The 18077-nt window shown below is 42.2% G+C and overlaps 1 protein-coding gene across 1 annotated transcript in view; it reads left to right on the top strand.

Annotated features, from left to right (window-relative positions):
• Positions 1–1886: 1886 nt before the first annotated feature.
• Positions 1887–18077, top strand: part of oprm1 (opioid receptor, mu 1) — a gene marked incomplete at its 3' end in the record, with an annotated part of 53254 nt that continues 37063 nt past the window's right edge. Inside the window, 3 exon segments of the mRNA XM_084322016.1 lie at positions 1887–2033; positions 2035–2088; positions 2090–2258. Coding sequence (XP_084178142.1) covers positions 1896–2033; positions 2035–2088; positions 2090–2258 — 361 coding nt within the window. The 5' untranslated portion in view covers positions 1887–1895.

Here is an 18077-nt window from a genome sequence, read left to right as displayed (position 1 = left end):
GCCATAGAGGTGATTTGCATGTAAAAAGAAAGAAATGATACGACCAGCAGGTGCCACAATTACACAGTATTGCTTTAACATTAACATTAACAATCTCATTAACTCATGAGCATGAAGACGTTGGTTCCCAAGGTAGAACATAGACTTTTATAGTCTGTGTTTCTTGCTCTTGTTTTTGGGGAGACATTTGGGTATTTATGGGGTGATTTCATTGTTAAAAAGGCATTAACTTATATACGCGTGAAATGATGACACACGTTGATATACAATAAGATGCAGTTCGTCTTCAATTTCTACTCCTTTTCCCATGTTTTGTTTAGCATCCATTTCCCCTTTATGATGGGTATTGAATGAACCTTCAGGATTGTTTTAGTTTTTTGCCCTAAAACTCTCTTATATCCTCAGTCCACCACCTAGTAGATACCTACATTATTTGGTATGGATGTGTTCTTCATATTGATGGGTTGATGGGTTTTTACATTCATACCGTATCTTAAAATGCACATTTGCTTAGGCATATTTATGAGGAATTATACCTCTGAAACGTGTTAGCATAATAAAGGTTATGTGTTTCGGTGGCAAAATACATCAGAAGAAATGTACATAAATATGTTTTAACCGGTAACCTATGTTTTAATTTCTTCCACTTCTCTAATAGCTCCTCTATGGCCCATTAACACACAATCCTCCATTCTCTCTAAAATACCTTTTATCGCATTTGACATTTACATTTTATCATTTAGCTGACGCTTTTATGCAAAGCCACTTACAAGTTCTGTATGACAAGTCAGCAGGAAGAGTACAACTCTTACAGCTGAGTAACAATGTTCAGCAAACAGTGCTGAAACTTGGGTGCTGCAGTGTTGAGTGCATAGTAGTAAATACATATTAGTATAGTAGGAAGAGTGCATGATAGTATAATACAGTAAGAAAGTGTTTAAGTAATTTTTATTTTTTTTACAATTTAAAAATGTTAGATATTGATTGAAGAAGTGTGTTTTTAGTCGATGGCGAAAGATTGATTGGGTTTCAGCTGTCCTAACTGTGGTGGGAAGTTTGTTCCACCATTGTGGAGCGAGGACCGAGAATAGTCCGGAGGGTTCTTGAGGGTGTGTAGTTAGAGACCGTTGACCGGAGGTAGGCGGGAGCCGTTTCCTTCGCTGCGCTATATGCCAGGTCGAGGACCTTGAAGCGGATTCGTGCGGCGATGGGTAGCCAGTGCAGGTCCCTAAGAAGCGGGGTAACATGGGCTGACTTTGGTAGGTTGGAGATCAGACGGGGTGCGGCTGCATTCTGAATGAGTTGAAGAGGCTTGGTGGAGGTGGTGATCAGTAGACCAGCGAAGCAGTGCATTGCCCTTCTCGCCTACAGTAGCTCAATGTGTAAGACATGCGGTCAAACAAAGTGCCCTTAAATCATTTTGATAGCATTCACGTTTCTTTATTATTATTTATCACAATAAAATACAGATATTTTTTGATGAAATGCTTGTTTCTGTATTCATTCATGCACTTTTGGAGTTACCATACTTGACAACATTCAAGCGAGAAACAGAGCTGTAAATAAAGAAAGAAGATTGCTCCTCTTGGAGTAGATAGGAGAATGTGAATTCCGTAGGGCTAAACAACGTAGAAATACTTGCAAGGTGTCACAATGTTGACGTTTCCCTGTCAAGATAACTTCCTGTTCTCTCTCCAAGTTGTCCAACAAACATCTCGCCTCCTCTTTTTCATTGTCGATGCATAATGTTTGTATATTAATATGTATGCATGTATGTATCAACACACCACATATGACGACAGCCCCTGAATACACACATTCTCTCTCCCCTTTCTCCTCCCACGCCTCCCCTCCCTCTATCCCCTCTCACATCCTCCTCTCTCTAGTACACCAAGATGAAGACGGCCACCAACATCTACATCTTCAACCTGGCCCTGGCCGACGCCTTGGCCACCAGCACGCTGCCCTTCCAGAGCGTCAACTACCTGATGGGGACGTGGCCGTTCGGGGACGTGCTGTGCAAGATGGTGCTGTTCCATCGACTACTACAACATGTTCACCTCCATCTTCACCCTCACCACCATGAGCAGTCGACCGCTACGTCGCCGTGTGCCACCCGGTCAAGGCGCTGGACTTCAGGACGCCACGCAACGCCAAGATCGTAAACGTGTGCAACTGGATCCTTTCGTCAGCCATTGGGCTGCCTGTCATGTTCATGGCCTCCACCATTGTAGACCAGACTGTCTCCTACCAAACATGTAAGTGGTGTAACTCCACCCCAGGTTTGTTTGATGTTTATCAAGTCCAGTTATTATGTTTATCAACAATGGCGGGAAGGTTTTCATCTTTGTTATATATCCAGTGCCATTTCAACATAATTTTCTATAATGATCATTTATATTACTATGATGGAGGTCAACTAGAAAAGCTTGGTTCTTAACATTCTTTTGATAATAGTATGAGATTGTATTTTCTTTAAACGAGTGTTTCTGACACATGCCGTATGTAGGGCAATAACCACTGATTCCTAAATCAAAGATGCCACAGGGAAGATTTGTATCACTCTTATTGGAAAAGATTAGGTGGATCAACTAGGTGGACCTAGAGCTCTTTTTCAGGTTAGGCCCAGTGGGTTCTGTGAGGTTAGTAGGCCTTGACAGCATGCTCCCCAGTTAGAGGTCAATGCAGGTTGAGTTCACCACTAACCTCCTTAAGATAATTAGAGGCATTATGTCACGACTCGACGTATTGAACCCAAGAGAGAGAGAGAGAGAGAGAGAGAGAGAGAGAGAGAGAGAGAGAGAGAGAGAGAGAGAGAGAGAGAGAGAGAGAGAGAGAGAGAGAGAGAGAGAGAGAGAGAGAGAGAGAGAGAGAGAGAGAGAGAGAGAGAGAGAGAGAGAGAGAGAGAAAAAAAAAAGCCAGGTAGGAACTGTGACACATTACTCAACCATGATTAAAATAATTCATCGCAATAATTTCAGCATTAAAAGACTGAGAAAGCAAATCTGCCAATGTATGTATGGAGCCAGCATCAGCAGATTGTGGTCTAATAAATGCCAATTACATTGAATTAATTATTTGGCCCCAAATCCATCTTCAACATGAGAAACTCAAAACATTTTGTTATGGTGATAGCAGTTACAACAGGGACAGACAGCCTGGTTTTTATAATATGTTGACAATAATAAAAAAAAAAATAACAACATACACCGGCCTTATCCTTTGAATAAGCCCTCCACAGATGGTTTACAGTTAACTTTCTCTTTTTTCACCTAAATGGTTCACCAATCATTTGTTTCACCCCAAACACAACACTTTTTAGCTTACACAAGATTTCGTGTTAGATCTAAGAGATTCGCTGGAATATCATTGCTTTTGTGGATAGATCACTAGATGTATCGCACTTATAATACGAATTTCACATTAGCATTTCACGTTAGCAGTTAGCATTTCCTGGATGACAGTGTGGCCAGCTGGGCTATTAGCGACCATGAGAGGTTCCAACAATTATTGGAATTATTACCGAGAACCCCCCCCTCCTTCAGTGGAAGAATGTGAAAAGGGCGCTCTGGTGACGAGTTCTAATAACAATAGAAAAAACTGATTTTTGAGTGGAGAGGACCTTTAAGACAATAGTCTGTATTTAGTAAGTGCTGGTTTTCCTCACTGACTTCAGATGTCTGCACCAATTGTTTTGTCTTGTTACAGGTGTTCTAACCTTGTTGTTATCTACTCCTTGATTAGCTTAGCTGAGCTACAAGAAAGCCAAAGGGAGATCCAGAATAACTTTGTTGGGGGTATATATAGGGATGCACCGATCCGATATTGGTATCGGTATCGGCCGCCGATATCAGTAAAATAGCTGGATCGGGTATAGGTAAAAAAGAAAATATATATCGTTTTTTTTTTTATATATATATATATATATTTTTTTATAATAAATAAAATAAGAAATAACCATTCAGTACATTTATATCTATGTGTTAATTTGTTACATTTAGTTTCACTAAGTTAGGAAAGTAATGTTTTAAGTCAAGCCTGATGTTGCCTTGCACAAAAGAATGATCCCAGTCTCTGCACACAGTGACAGTGAGGCATACAGTACAGTTTATTAATTGAATGAATGACGTTTATTTTCTGTCTTTGTTTACAACAAATCAAAAACACACTTGTGATCCTTTACAATTCTTAAAAATATATATATTTTAATATAAAAAAAAAACATGGATTAAATTTTAAATTTTTTTACTTTATTGTAAAGAATTATTGGACAATGGGTATTGGATCGGTATCGGTATTGGCCGATACCCAAACCCAGGTATCGGTATCGGGACTGAAAAAGTCGGATCGGTGCATCCCTAGGTATATATTCCTCCATACTGTACCAATACACAATTACAACAGCGAGTGGCCAGGGTGATGATATCCGTAACGCCAGCTGGGATACTTTTGTACAAAACTTAAATGTAGGACATTAGCGTTCCTCTCTTCTGTTACTCCAGAACTGAGCCAAACATGATCATCCCCCTGAACAGTTATCTTAAGCAACACTCACATTTAAAGTGTCTTTGAGCATTAGGAAAAGCGCTATATAAATCTGATGTATTATTATTATTATTACCAATTACACCAGTGATGGAACAAAATTTGGCAAGCTGTTTGGCTTCTCTCCTTGAACAGGCCTGTGTTTATGGACTCCGCAACGCCCCAACTCTGGACTCATTCAAAAAACTGCTCAAAACCCACCTGTTCAACTTGGCCTTTAACCCCTAATTTCTCACTTTTTATGTTGTGTCTGTCCACTATGTTTGTTACTTTTGTTATTCCCCCCCCTATGTAAAGCGACCTTGGGTCTTTTGAAAGGCGCTATATAAAATGAAGCTATTATTATTATTATTATTATTATTATTATTATTATTATTATTATTATTATTATTATTATTATTATTATTATTATTATTATGCCAGACGCTTCCAATTTTCACAATCCTTAGTGTTCAATTACAGCCAAGGTCTCTGATTAGTGTGCAGGGCCCTGTTTCTTGTACGTGGTTCAACTAAGTCGATCAAGATGTCATTATCCAGCTTCAGTTAACCCGATGTTTGAAGCCGGGATTTTCCTGTTCCACGAAGGTGGATTCAGTCTCGTTAACTCAAGCCAGACTTGCGACTCAGGCTAAATGCGCGCAGCCGCTTTAGGTGAAAAGCCAGCACGTATCGATGGCAGAGATCCTGATTCTCTAACGGCATTGATTGATTAATTGATTTAAGACTTTATTGACAGATTGCAATACGGCTCAATCGCCTCGCCGACAAGTTAAATGCGTTATCTATAGGCTAATTTTAAGTCCCTCATTACCTCAATCAATCAGATTATATTTCTTTAAACTTGCCTGCTGGATTGAATAATCAAATGAGATCTTGCTAGCGAAAATAATTAGTTAACTGTTATACAGAATTACGATACGGCTCTCTTACCCATTGATTGATGTATAGTCAATCTTTAACTTATCTCCAATGTGGTCTAACGGGTTGTTCTTTTGACTTTCACACAGACGACCGGGGTTCGAGACCCTAGTCGTCTCCGTCTTTTTGCAATATAGGAATAATTCAATTTGGTGCACGTTGAGAGCTATATAAAGAATGACATCCTCAATGCATGTAGATTTATAATATTTTAACTTAAAACCAGGCTACTTTGGCGTATAATCATTAATATTATATTCAAAAAAATCATATTGGAAACACCAGGTTTTGAACCCCGGTCGCTGGGTTGGCAGGCTTGAGCACTACCGCTGCACCACTGTGCCAGATGGGATAAATTCATTCTTTATACATTAATGAACGAGAGACCCGTGTTTAGAATATCCTTTGTTTTGAATGAAGTTTATCTCTTTATCCTCATTCATTAATGTGACGTCAACGGCTCATTCAATTTCTCAAATCCGTCAAACAGCGCATCTCATCAGACATCTTAATCCCAGTTACAATTAAAATAACCACATAATGTGTACATCGCACGAGCGAGCGCCACCGTCGCCACGGTATATATAACGTGCATTATTTAGGACAAAGTGAATTTAGTATCAGCATTTTGGGTCTATTTTACATTTCAAAAGCCCCCTCTGGAAGAATGGAGCACAAAAACGTAATTCAGAATGGTATAATGCAGATCGTAGACTGTGGGAATAGTTTCAGGAAACGGGCTGTCACTTCTTTGCGGGGGCGTGGCGATGGGTCAGGCTAACTTGAACTTAAACTCTGCTTTCGACCAGGCTCAAACTTTTGGATCTGTTGTCATGGTGATTTGGAAAATCCACGTACAGGGAACCGGAAAGTCCGGCTAACTCAGTTATCCAGTTAAAGTTATCCGGCTAACTCAGTTATCCAGGTACAAGAAACAGGGCCCAGGGCCGATGCTTCACTTTGCCCAATAAGTCGAGAAACAACACCCCTTTGTTATTGTCATTCATAAATGTGATTGTGGACAGAAAACGTGACACACACACACACACACACACACACACACACACACACACACACACACACACACACACACACACACACACACACACACACAGACAAATAGAGGACACTAAGACAGTAGCAGGAAAAACAAAATACACACAACTCAGGGGGTGACCCCAATTTATTTTTGACACGACCAAAGCATAGATTAAATAAGGTTTCCTAGCTCATGAATATCTGGTAGCTTACTTATTGTATATGTAGGCCTGTATACAGTCCCATGTCTCTGTCTGCAGGGAGCTCTCCATGTGTAACAAGTTAGACTGGCTGTGGGCTATTGTGCTTGTTTGGGAACTGTTTAATCCCACAGTACATGCATCCTTAGTGCAACAAAGTAAACAATTCTGATATTGATATATCAGCTAATATTCTTTACAGTAATATTTGATCTAGATCACATTTCTTCCACCCTCAACCATCTGTAAAAATACAAATAAAAAAAGAAAGTCTGAATTATATTTGAGCTGGAACCAAACTAGTTTGTATTGCATGTTCTATTATATATTATATTCTAAATAGCTTACTATTCAGATAAATTTATCTTTATATTTAGGTAATAGGTAGGTATATTAAAAAAAATAACTACATAATGAGTGAAGTCACTGAAAAAACGTCTGATGTCTCTACTAACTTTAAATCATATATTCTCTACTCTATCAAGCTAGCTATGAGATTCATGCAGACAGTGCTGCTGGGTCTGTTGAGAGTATTATGACTGAGTTGTTTGTAAACAATGGAGTCAGAGCACGCTCTGCTGGACAAACTGTGGTGACAGCATTTCTAAATTACCAAGATTTTTTCTTGGCATTATTGTCTATAAAAAAAATGGTAAAAAAGGTTTTCATATCGGTCAACATATTCACTAATACCGATATGACTGTGATAGGCCAATATCGGCCGATTTGCTGTCTTCACACTTTGTCACCCCAAAAGGCCATTTGCCTCTATTGATCACTCCGCACCATCGTATTATAATTATACTTGTATACATCACACAAGGGTATATTCATCTACCCACTACCAAAGAAACAATTTCATCAAAAGCCTGAGAAACTGAAATCAATGTATGAAAAAAATTATTATCTCTCTCTCTCTCTTTACACCTTTAAGCCTATGGAGATGTTTACCTTCTTTGCAGGGCATATATATATATATATATATATATATATATATATATATATATATATATATATATATATATATATATATATATATATATAGTATAGCATATATATAGTATCTACTAAGTAACTAGAATATATTAAGCCTATACTGTTCATTAGACACGTAGGCCATACTGGCGCACACAAGACTTGTTATGGAATATTAATGCAGTCTATTTCCATGCGATTAGCTTTAGTTCTTATTTATTTATTTATCCACTGTCATTTCAGTGTTGGTGTATAGGCTATATAGTGTATTTCAATATAAGTTTAATTGATTAATGATATATTCGAAGGAATGCAGGTTTATAGCTATATCAAACAAAGCTCTGTCCCATTGTATACCAATCAATGAGATATATTGCATGTTGACCTGCATTCTTTCAAATATATATAATTAATCATTAAAACAGATGTGTAACAAATAAGAAATACAAATTCCACAGAAGGCATTAAATAATTATTATTTTCAATCATTTCACAATAATTGCATAATTGTGTTTGAATATCTGAGTAATTAAAGTAATTATACATTTGTCCAAAATAGCTGGTTCAGATATGGTTAATCCAGCTGCCGTGTGATCAGATGAATCCATATTATTTATTTTTCCGACATCAAATGCGTAATTTCTTATCGTACAAATATTGTCATATTTATTTTAATTATGATTAAGTAATTAATTCCAAGGAGGCCTGTAGCGTTAGCATGAAGGAATCACTATGAGAACACAGTCTGTCAAGTTAATAACATTTTCAATTAGTCAATCAATCATAAGTGTGCTCCTCAGCACTCTTAAATCTGCTCTCAGCCACGCTCAAATCTGATCTCAGGAAGATTTGGGGAATCACGCTACCAGCCCTAATATGTCTTAAATGGGCAGAAATCTGCCTAAAAGGACATTTTTGGTCGTAATTCCGTTTGGGAATGAGACCCAATGTGTTAACACATTCGGGGCCATTGGGGGCCGTCTAATCTCACGCTAAACGGCCAGCATTTCAAAACAGACTTGCATTGTATGTGAGGCTGTTTGTAGAGCTAAATCTATACTTTATAGTATTGCTATCGGTCCACTCATTGTCAATTGAGACCAGAAACCGTCCCTTCAAAATGGCTTAAAGAAATAATTTTTTCATCAATACGTTCTCATTTTATAGCCTTGTGAATATAAGCGTTATATGGGATTTGGACTAGTATATTTCCTGGAAGGCGAGATACAGGGCGCTAAGCTAATAACATTAAATCGAACAGCGTTTCGGCACTACAGAAGCTGGAGCTAAAACGCAAAATGCATATTGTCGGTATTCATGGTCCACCATGAATGCATGAAGGGGGGGGGGGGGGGCGGGGGACGTCGTTTCTGATTATTGATTACCAATAACCGCGTTAGCCTCAGTAGCCACATTCGCTGATCGGCTGGTTGGCTAACAAAGCAAGGCCTGATCAGCGTGTAATTTATGTGAAAAAGATCTTACCATGGGCCGGTTGGATCTCCAAAAGGATTTCCCAGTTATCGATCGCCATCTGGTAGATCGATATGTCCATTGGCTGATGATATATTCCTTTACTGCATAGTGAAGTCGGCATCGCAAAAGGTATTCCAAGCTACAGGCTACAGGCATAGCTTCAGGTTAGCAGAAAACTACATTGAAAGTTAAAAAAAAGAAAAAAGGCACTGTTCTGCCACAGGGAACACTGCATTATCGAGACAGCGCCCCTAAGAGGATCTGGCCGGTAATGCACTTTTCAGAATTCGAAGAGTGAGGTAAATCTGCAGTGCTGCTCGGTGACATTGAGCAGGTTATTAAAATGGAATAAGAGCCAAAACAACCTTGCCACGGACATGTCCGTGGTTGGTCCTTTAAGCATGGCGCCGAAACACGGACATATCCGTGGTCGGGGCGGGAATGTGTTAAGAGTATAAGGTCAAGAAAAAAAAACTTGAAAATCCATGTACAATTCACGTTGTATTCCAACTTTAAATGCTAATTATGTACTCCAGTAGCTACCCGAAAGAGTGGCAAGCTTGTGAGAAATGTAATTGTCCCAACAGTTTTACACATAGCGGATAAGATGCCTGGATCACTAATGGGAACGCTGGCGTAGTCAAGCAGTGAAACGCACATACAGCAGGCCCCTCTGACGGGGACCCGCTCGCTGGATAATTGTGACGATAATGGAGGGAAAAGCTGGCGGTGGAATTACTGAGGCATAATTCCTGTGCTCTGCGCTCAGAGAGGCGAGAGCAATGAAAGACTCACAGCTGCAGTAATATTGACACTCTGGGACAGAGCGGTGCATGCTCGGCCATAATGTCCTAATCAGGACTCTGTGAGCCGCAGGGCATGGCAGTGTGTCAGTTTATAGCGTGTAGTGGTGTATATAAATATAGTGTTTAGTACAGGTGAGTTCAGTTCATGTGACATTTAACAGATATAGGCTACTGTGAATCAAGTCATGGATTTCTTGGTAGTGTATAGTGTGATCAATAGTAATGATCAGAATAGTGTGATACATTCACGTTAAATATGGGGTGGTAATCACCAATAATGAATACTTTATGTACATTTATGTACAAACTAATGTTAAGAATCAGCGACTATATGAGTTTAATGTGTTTGTGCTTCATCAGGGTCATTTTCATTAGAAACCTGTCTGATACATATTCACTTTTCTCAAGTGCAAATACGTGTGGAATAAAGAAACGCATTGTTGAAGCGAGTCAGTCACATTGTCAAGCTTTGGCTGGACTCTTCCCTTTATTTCTCCGTTCACATTAACAATCTTCAGTCTAAAGTGAAAGCCAGAATGGCATTTCTCTTCCATAACAAAGCTTCCTTCACCGATTTGCCACCAATGCACCCTTTAATACACATCACTGTGACCTTTACAAACTGGTTGACTGACCCTCCCTCCACACCCGCCGACTCCAACATTGGTTCCACTCCATTTACAAGACAATCCTGGGGAAGACCCCACCTTATCTTTCCTCCCTGCTCCACCTTTCTCATAGCACTTAAGTTCAAGCGAGCTCATCAAACTAAACATCCCAAGATCCAAGACCACCTTCGGCCGAAACTCCTTTCACTTTGCAGCAGCTTTTGACTGGAATGCTATTCAAGACAGCCTTAAACTTACATCTCTTACTTCACTGACTGCCTTCAAGAATATACTCAATACGCTCTTAGTAGATCCCTCCTGCTCTTGCTGATACCCCAGTTTCACACTTGCATACACCCTCTCACACACAACATACAAGCACTCATTCATCTTCATACTCGCACCTATAGACACACACATCTGTTTGCATACACATGTGCGCAACACAACACACACACACACACACACACACACACACACACACACACACACACACACACACACACACACACACACACACACACACACATACTTTCACCCCCCGCCCCCCCTACTCCTCCCGTTTATTTTTTTAAGGTTGTGCGTGTGTTTATTTGTTTATTTGTTTATGTGTATGATTCTTAACACATTGAGTGCCACGCCCCCTTTGACCAGATAACCCCTTGAGTGCCAGTGCTTTAGTCAATGGGAGGTCAGGGATATTTGCGAACGCTTAAACTATATCTTAAATTATGGCTATGGGTCTAAAACACCCCTCGCTTATCAATGACTTGCTTGCAGTCAACATGTATGAAACGGATTGTTTTTTCATTGGTACATTTCCGCTTTATACCGTTTTGAATACGAGTATAGTTTCGGAGAGTTCTAGTAATTTCAGAGAAGTTCCGCGATAATAGCCCTTTAGTGGAATACACAAAACACGTTGTAATTTTTCGGCTGATTTATGATGATTTATTTTCAAATAAACACTAGATTATCGATAGTATATGTACTCATGCACACTAGAGAAGCGGGCTGAAAAATATATTATCCATGACCTGGTCAGCGCTAACGTCATACACGCACACACATACGCACACACAAACACACACACACACACACACACACACACACACACACACACACACACACACACACACACACACACACACACACACACACATACACGTTGTGATCGCTATGAAAAAAACATCTGATTAACCCAATACTGGTAAAATAGAGTCCTTACCTCACATCAGATGTTCTGCCAAAATATTCCTGATTGCCATTCCAAATATTGATTGCGTTTATTGATCCAACGTTATAGTCCGAAACACATAATCAACGCTGCTCTGAGGGTCCTCAGTCAATCTGGTAACACGATACTGCATGCCAGAGATGGGAAAACCCTGAACCGGACTTTTTTTCTGATGCACATGGCCACCCAATCCAATCCAATGATGTGCATTACCATCCGGGAGACGATAGGCGGCGGTATTTGCCCTTTTCGAGCTCAGACCCATTCACAATGATAACGTCAGGCTGGATGGATGAAAAATGAATCGCTAATAAAAGAAATTACGATTAAATAACGAGAAAACTCATCATTGGCACTCAACGCATGGCGAGTTAGGACGACTAATCTCGTCGTTGGCACTCAAAGTGTTAACTGTGTTTTTATTTTATATTAATATATAAACCTTTTAATTTTTTTTGTATTCCGGTTGGGGCCTCTTGGACCAGGTCGACATTGTAAATAAGAAACCTGTTCTTAATGTTTTATCTAGAGTGTGTGGTCGATGCACTTAACATTCTGCTCTGTCTGAGCGCTGAACCAAAAGGACCCATCCGCATTTGACAGATGTATACTTTTGGGGACAGAGCCTTCAGCGTGGCGTCCCCTACCCTCTGGAACACTCCCCCCCCCCCCCCCCCCGCAACGCCCCAACCCTGGACACCTTCAAATCCGCTCTAAAAACACACCTCTTCACCAAGGCTTTTCCCCATCAGTTAGTTTAGATTAGATTAGGTCCATTATCCCTTACCTTCCCTCATCCCCCCTTTCCCCCCCCCCCCTATTTTCCTTGCCCTATTTTTTGTCCTGTTTGTGAAGCGACCTTGGGTTCTTGGGCTCTCAACTGGTTCAGTAGCTATTTACATGGTAGGCAACAGTACGTCGATATAAAAAATCACAAATCAATAAAAATGGACATCAAATATGGGGTCCCCCAGGGGTCAATTCTAGGGCCTTTACTATTTATTCTCTATATAAATGACTTTGTCAACTCATCTGAACTTCTGCACAAAGTAATATTCGCTGATGACACTAATTTGTTTCTGTCACATAAAAATCCACTCGCGCTACAAGATCTACTCAACACAGAACTACAAAAAGTGGACACCTGGTTTAAATGCAACAAATTATCACTAAATCTCAGCAAAACAAACTTCATTGTCTTCCACTCCAATTGGATGCGCACACATCACATGTGCATAAAAATAAATGGAAAGGAGCTGTCAAGAGTGGTGTCCACAAAATTCCTGGGGGTCATCATCGATGAGTCACTCAACTTCAAATGCCACATAAAATATCTACAAACTAAACTGTCCAAATATGTTGGCTTATTCTGCAAAATAAGTCATTTTCTTCCCTTGCCTGCCCTTCTCACTTTATACAAAACCCTGTATGAACCCCTCATTAATTACTGTAATGTCATATGGTGCAACACATACCCCAGCCATCTCAAGAAACTAGAAAGCTTACAAAAGAGGGTACTACGAGTGCTGTCATGGTCCGGGTTTAGAGCGCCCTCAAAGCCTCTGTTCCATCGCTTTGGTCTCCTGAGGCTCGCTGAATTTAACATTCATCAAAACGCATCAATTATGTATCAAGTTGTCAACAACATGAATCACAGACTGTCTGAGCTTGTCCCAGTCTGCCAACCACTGCACATCCACAACACAAGAAATAAACATCTTATATTTGGCAAGAGGAGAAGGCTCAATTGTGCTAGCCTAAGCATAGCATGCAGGGGTCCACAGATCTGGAACAAGCTTGACGAAAATCTAAAAATGACTAAAACCTTTAAAAAATCACTGAAAGAGGAACTGCTTAAATCATATCTCTAATTAAAATTATAACTTAGGAATACAATTGTCTGTATTATGTATCTCTGTTATATGTCAGTTAGTAGGTAGGTGTGTAAACCTACCCACGCTGTAATTGTTTTGTTTTGTTTTGTTTTTTGTTTATTGTTTTGTTGTTTATATTCTGTTTGTATCTGTGTTCAGGCTCCCTCCAAAAGCTTTAAATAGCTTCTTGGGAGACCTGGCACATGCACACAATTTGCGACATTGTTATCACATGAGGATACTCACATGTAATGTATCGTGTGTGTGTGTGTGTGTGTGTGTGTGTGTGTGTGTGTGTGAATAAAAATTCATTCAATTCAATTCATTCATATGAAAGGCGCTATATAAATTTGATCTATTATTATTATTATTTCTTCTGTATACTGAGCCTAGGCAGAAAGTGCTCAGCAACGCCCTGAGTGGCTCAGCGTGAGTGGAACTGAGCGACTCGTTATCCCCGTCTCCTGAGCCACTCCGCCATTGTGTAGTGTGATGTGTGCCGTGTGCCATTGTATGGTAGCCATTGAGCCTGCGTAGCCCAATGTTGGGTGCTGCCAGTGGTGCTGAAGGAGGCAATTTCCACCCTACATTGTAAAGCGCTTGGAGTGTCTAGAAAAGCGCTATATAAATGCAATGTATTATTATTATTATTACGCAGGCTCAATGGCTACCATACACTGGCACCCGGCACACATCACACTACACGCTTGTGTAAACTTCTTTTGAAACAACCTTGGTAGCAGGTGAGCTTGAGAAGCATAATTGGAACAGTTAGAGCAGAGATGTGAGTAAGTAAGTAAGTAAGTAAGTAAGTAAGTAAGTAAGTAAGTAAGTAAGTAAGTAAGTAAGTAAGTAAGTAAGTAAGTAAGTAAGTTAGTAAGTAAGTAAGTAAGTAAGTAAGTAAGTAAGTAAGTAAGTAAGTAAGTAAGTAAGTAAGTAAGTAAGTAAGTAAGTAAGTAAGTAAGTAAGTAAGTAAGTATTTATAAAGCACCTTTCATACATGTCATGTAGCTCAAAGTGCTGTACACAAACATAGGCATATATAACGATAAAAGCAATAAAGTCACAGTGATCAGTTAAGATCAATGTTTATAAAAAAAAAAAAAAAAAAAAAAAAAAAAAAAAATAATAATAATAATAATAATAATAATAATAATAATAATAATAATAATAATAATAATAATAATAATAATAATAACGTAAAAATGAAAATAACGTAAAAATAAAAACATGAAAACAGTCATTTGCTTACCAGTTTGGGAGAACAGGTCCGCACAAACATGTCCACTCAATAGCAACCGGAAGTAGGAAATGCACTAAACCAATGCACTTGTACGGTAGGTAGCAATGTTAGCTCTTATAACGCTAGTGTAGTTACGTTTTTATTAGTGGTCAGAGTTGGGTCCATAGGACTTATCCAAGCCCCATGGATCCATCAGTGGCCGCGTATTGTGTGCGTATGTACCCGTTCCCTCATGTGGTCAGTGGTCAGAGTTGGGTCCATAGGACTTATCCAAGCCCCACGGATCCATCAGTGGCCGCGTATTGTGTGCGTATGTACCCGTTCCCTCATCTAAAGAGTTGGGTCCATAAGACTTATCCAAGCCCTACGGATCCATCAGTGGTCGTGTATTGTGTGCGTATGTACCCGTTCCTTCATCTAAAAAGTTGGGTCCACAAGGCTTATCCTAGCCTCATGGATCCATCAGGTTTTTCCAAGTGTGGCAACCCCAAGCCACCCCTGGGCTTGGTGATTGATGGGCGCTATGTGGCGACCCAATGGCTGGGCGCTGCCCATGTTTGGGCGTCCGCTTCCGGACGCACCTGTCACTAAATACCCATCAGAGTGATTACCTGATTAGCGAATCACGGCGCGGTGCGCCTGTTGGAGAGGGGGGACTTAATGGAGCCGAGGAGCCTCCTCTCAGTCCCCCGTAGCAGCGCAAGGCAAAAGGCCACAGAGCGGAGACGCCGCCCGGCCGACAGCAAACCGTTATTATTTGACTAAGAAAATAAAGAGTATGATTTTGGGAACTGCAACCTGTCTGTGTGTTGTTTATTCTGCCACCCCTACACCTGGAATTGCCACAGTGGTGGAGAATGCGGGCATAGTCTACTGGCAATCAGGGGTGCAGAATAAACAACAATAGACTTTATCAGAATAGAATAAAAGAAATAAAAAAAAAAAAAAAAATAATATATATATATATATAAATTTAATAACGGAAAAAGCATGGACGCGCTGGTGCAGCAGCTTGTACAGGCGAGCATGGAACAACAGACCCGGCACGAAGAGGCCCTGCACGAACAGAGGAAACAGACGGGGATGATCCACGCGGAGCTCCAGCGGATGGCCGCTCACCGGCAGGAGGAAGGGGCCGCCGGGACGCGGCCTAACCCCGGGCGCTTCATCCCCAAGCTGACGGAGCAGGAGGATATAGAAGCCTATCTCCTGGCGTTTGAGCGCACCGCCGGCCGGGAGGGCTGGCCCGAAGACGACTGGGGGGGACTGCTGGCCCCCTTCCTGTCGGGTAATGCACAAAAGGCCTACCAGGACCTGCCACCGGAGCAAGCCGGGAACTACACTCGGCTAAAGCAGGAAATTCTGTCCCGGTACGGCCATAGTCTGCAGTCCCGCGCGCAGCGGTTCCATGACTGGGTGTATGACGCACAGGCCTCCCCGCGCTCCCAGATGCACGACCTGGTCCGCACAAGCCGAGCCTGGCTAATGACTGACCCCGGAGGGCCCACGGTTTTGGAACGGATTGTTATGGACCGCTTTGTCAGAGCCCTCCCCTATGACTCGAAGAAGCAGGCGAGTCAAGCGGACCCCCGCTCCGTGGAGCAGCTGGTGAATATTGTGGAGGCCCACCAGGTAACGCGGGAGTTACTCAAAGGGGGGCGAGGGGAAAAGCCAGAGCGGCCGAGAACAAGGAGGGGTCCCGACGAGCCCAGCCCAAGGGGCCGGGTAGGGAACGCAGGTGAGCCCGAACTACCCCGAAGAAGACCGCTGTTCGACCAGGACCAAAGACGCTGCTACGACTGCGGCGAGCCCGGGCATCTCTCGTGGAACTGCCCAGGCCGGGATGTGTCCATGCCATCGGCGGCAGCTTCAGACCCCCGCGGAAAGACGTGCAACTATGGCGCAGCCTGTTGGGCCCATAAGGAAACCTCTGCGACACTTTTACCCGTGCGCGTCAACGACAAAGATGCCGTAGCGCTCCTGGACTCGGGTAGTGCCATAACGCTGGTTCAGCCCCATTTGGCACACTGCGACGCAGAGGCTCCGCAAGTGTCAGTGTCCTGTGTGCACGGGGACACAAAGTTGTATCCTACAGCGCCGATCACCCTGACAACCACCAAGGGGGTCTGCTCGATGACAGCCGGCGTCATACCTAACCTGCCGGTAGCGCTGCTGATTGGTCGAGACTGCCCCCTGTATCGCCAGCTGTGCTCAGCCGTCATCTCCCCGCGCACCCCACCCTCTACGGGTAAACCGAGGAAGAAGAAAGGGTTACGTCAGCCGAAGGTGTGTGCTCTGAACGTAACGGGGAGTGAGACTGAGACGGCCTCAGATGTAGGTGACGACGCGCCGGAACCCCTGGATATACCGGGGAGTGAGACAGAGACGGCATCAGGTGTGGGTGACGACGCGCCAGCGCCCCAAGCGGGCCCCGAGACGGATAACAGTGACGAGGACCCCTTTGCGGAGTTCCCCCAGGCGGACGAGGTGGGGAGGGACCTGGCGGGTCAGTTCGGAACGGCCCAGCTGGAAGACCCAAACCTAACGCAGGCCCGGGCGAATATCAAGACCATAGATGGAAATCCCGTGGAGGGGGTGAGTAACCTGCCATATCCTCACTTTGCAATAAAAAGACAATTGCTGTACCAAGTTGTAAAAAAGAATGATGAGGTTAGGGATCTATTGCTGGTACCGAAGTTCTTTATTCCCACTGTACTCCAGCTGGCGCATTCACATATCCTCGGAGCGCACCTGGGCGTGGACAAAACCATGGAGCGCATAAGGGCGCGTTTCCATTGGCCGGGCATGAAGAGAGCGGTAGAGGACTATTGCCGGAGCTGCCCAGAGTGTCAACGCGCAGCACCAAAGGTACAATATAAAAGTCCTCTGATCCCGCTGCCCATCATTGAGACCCCATTCTCAAGAATTGCCCTCGACGTAGTGGGCCCTCTAGTTAAATCGTCCCGAGGCCACCAGTATATACTGGTAATCATAGATTATGCTACCCGTTACCCCGAAGCCATCCCGTTACGCACGGTGACGGCCAAAATTGTGGCACGGGAGCTCTTTCATTTGTTTAGTCGGGTGGGAATTGCCGACTCTATTCTCACGGATCAGGGCTCGTGCTTTATGTCGCGGGTCATGAAAGAAATGT

The sequence above is a fragment of the Notolepis coatsorum genome, assembly GCF_963971535.1.
Source record: "Notolepis coatsorum genome assembly, chromosome: 9".
Taxonomy (NCBI): Eukaryota; Metazoa; Chordata; class Actinopteri; order Aulopiformes; family Paralepididae; genus Notolepis; species Notolepis coatsorum.
This window is presented reverse-complemented; position numbering and strand designations above follow the sequence as displayed.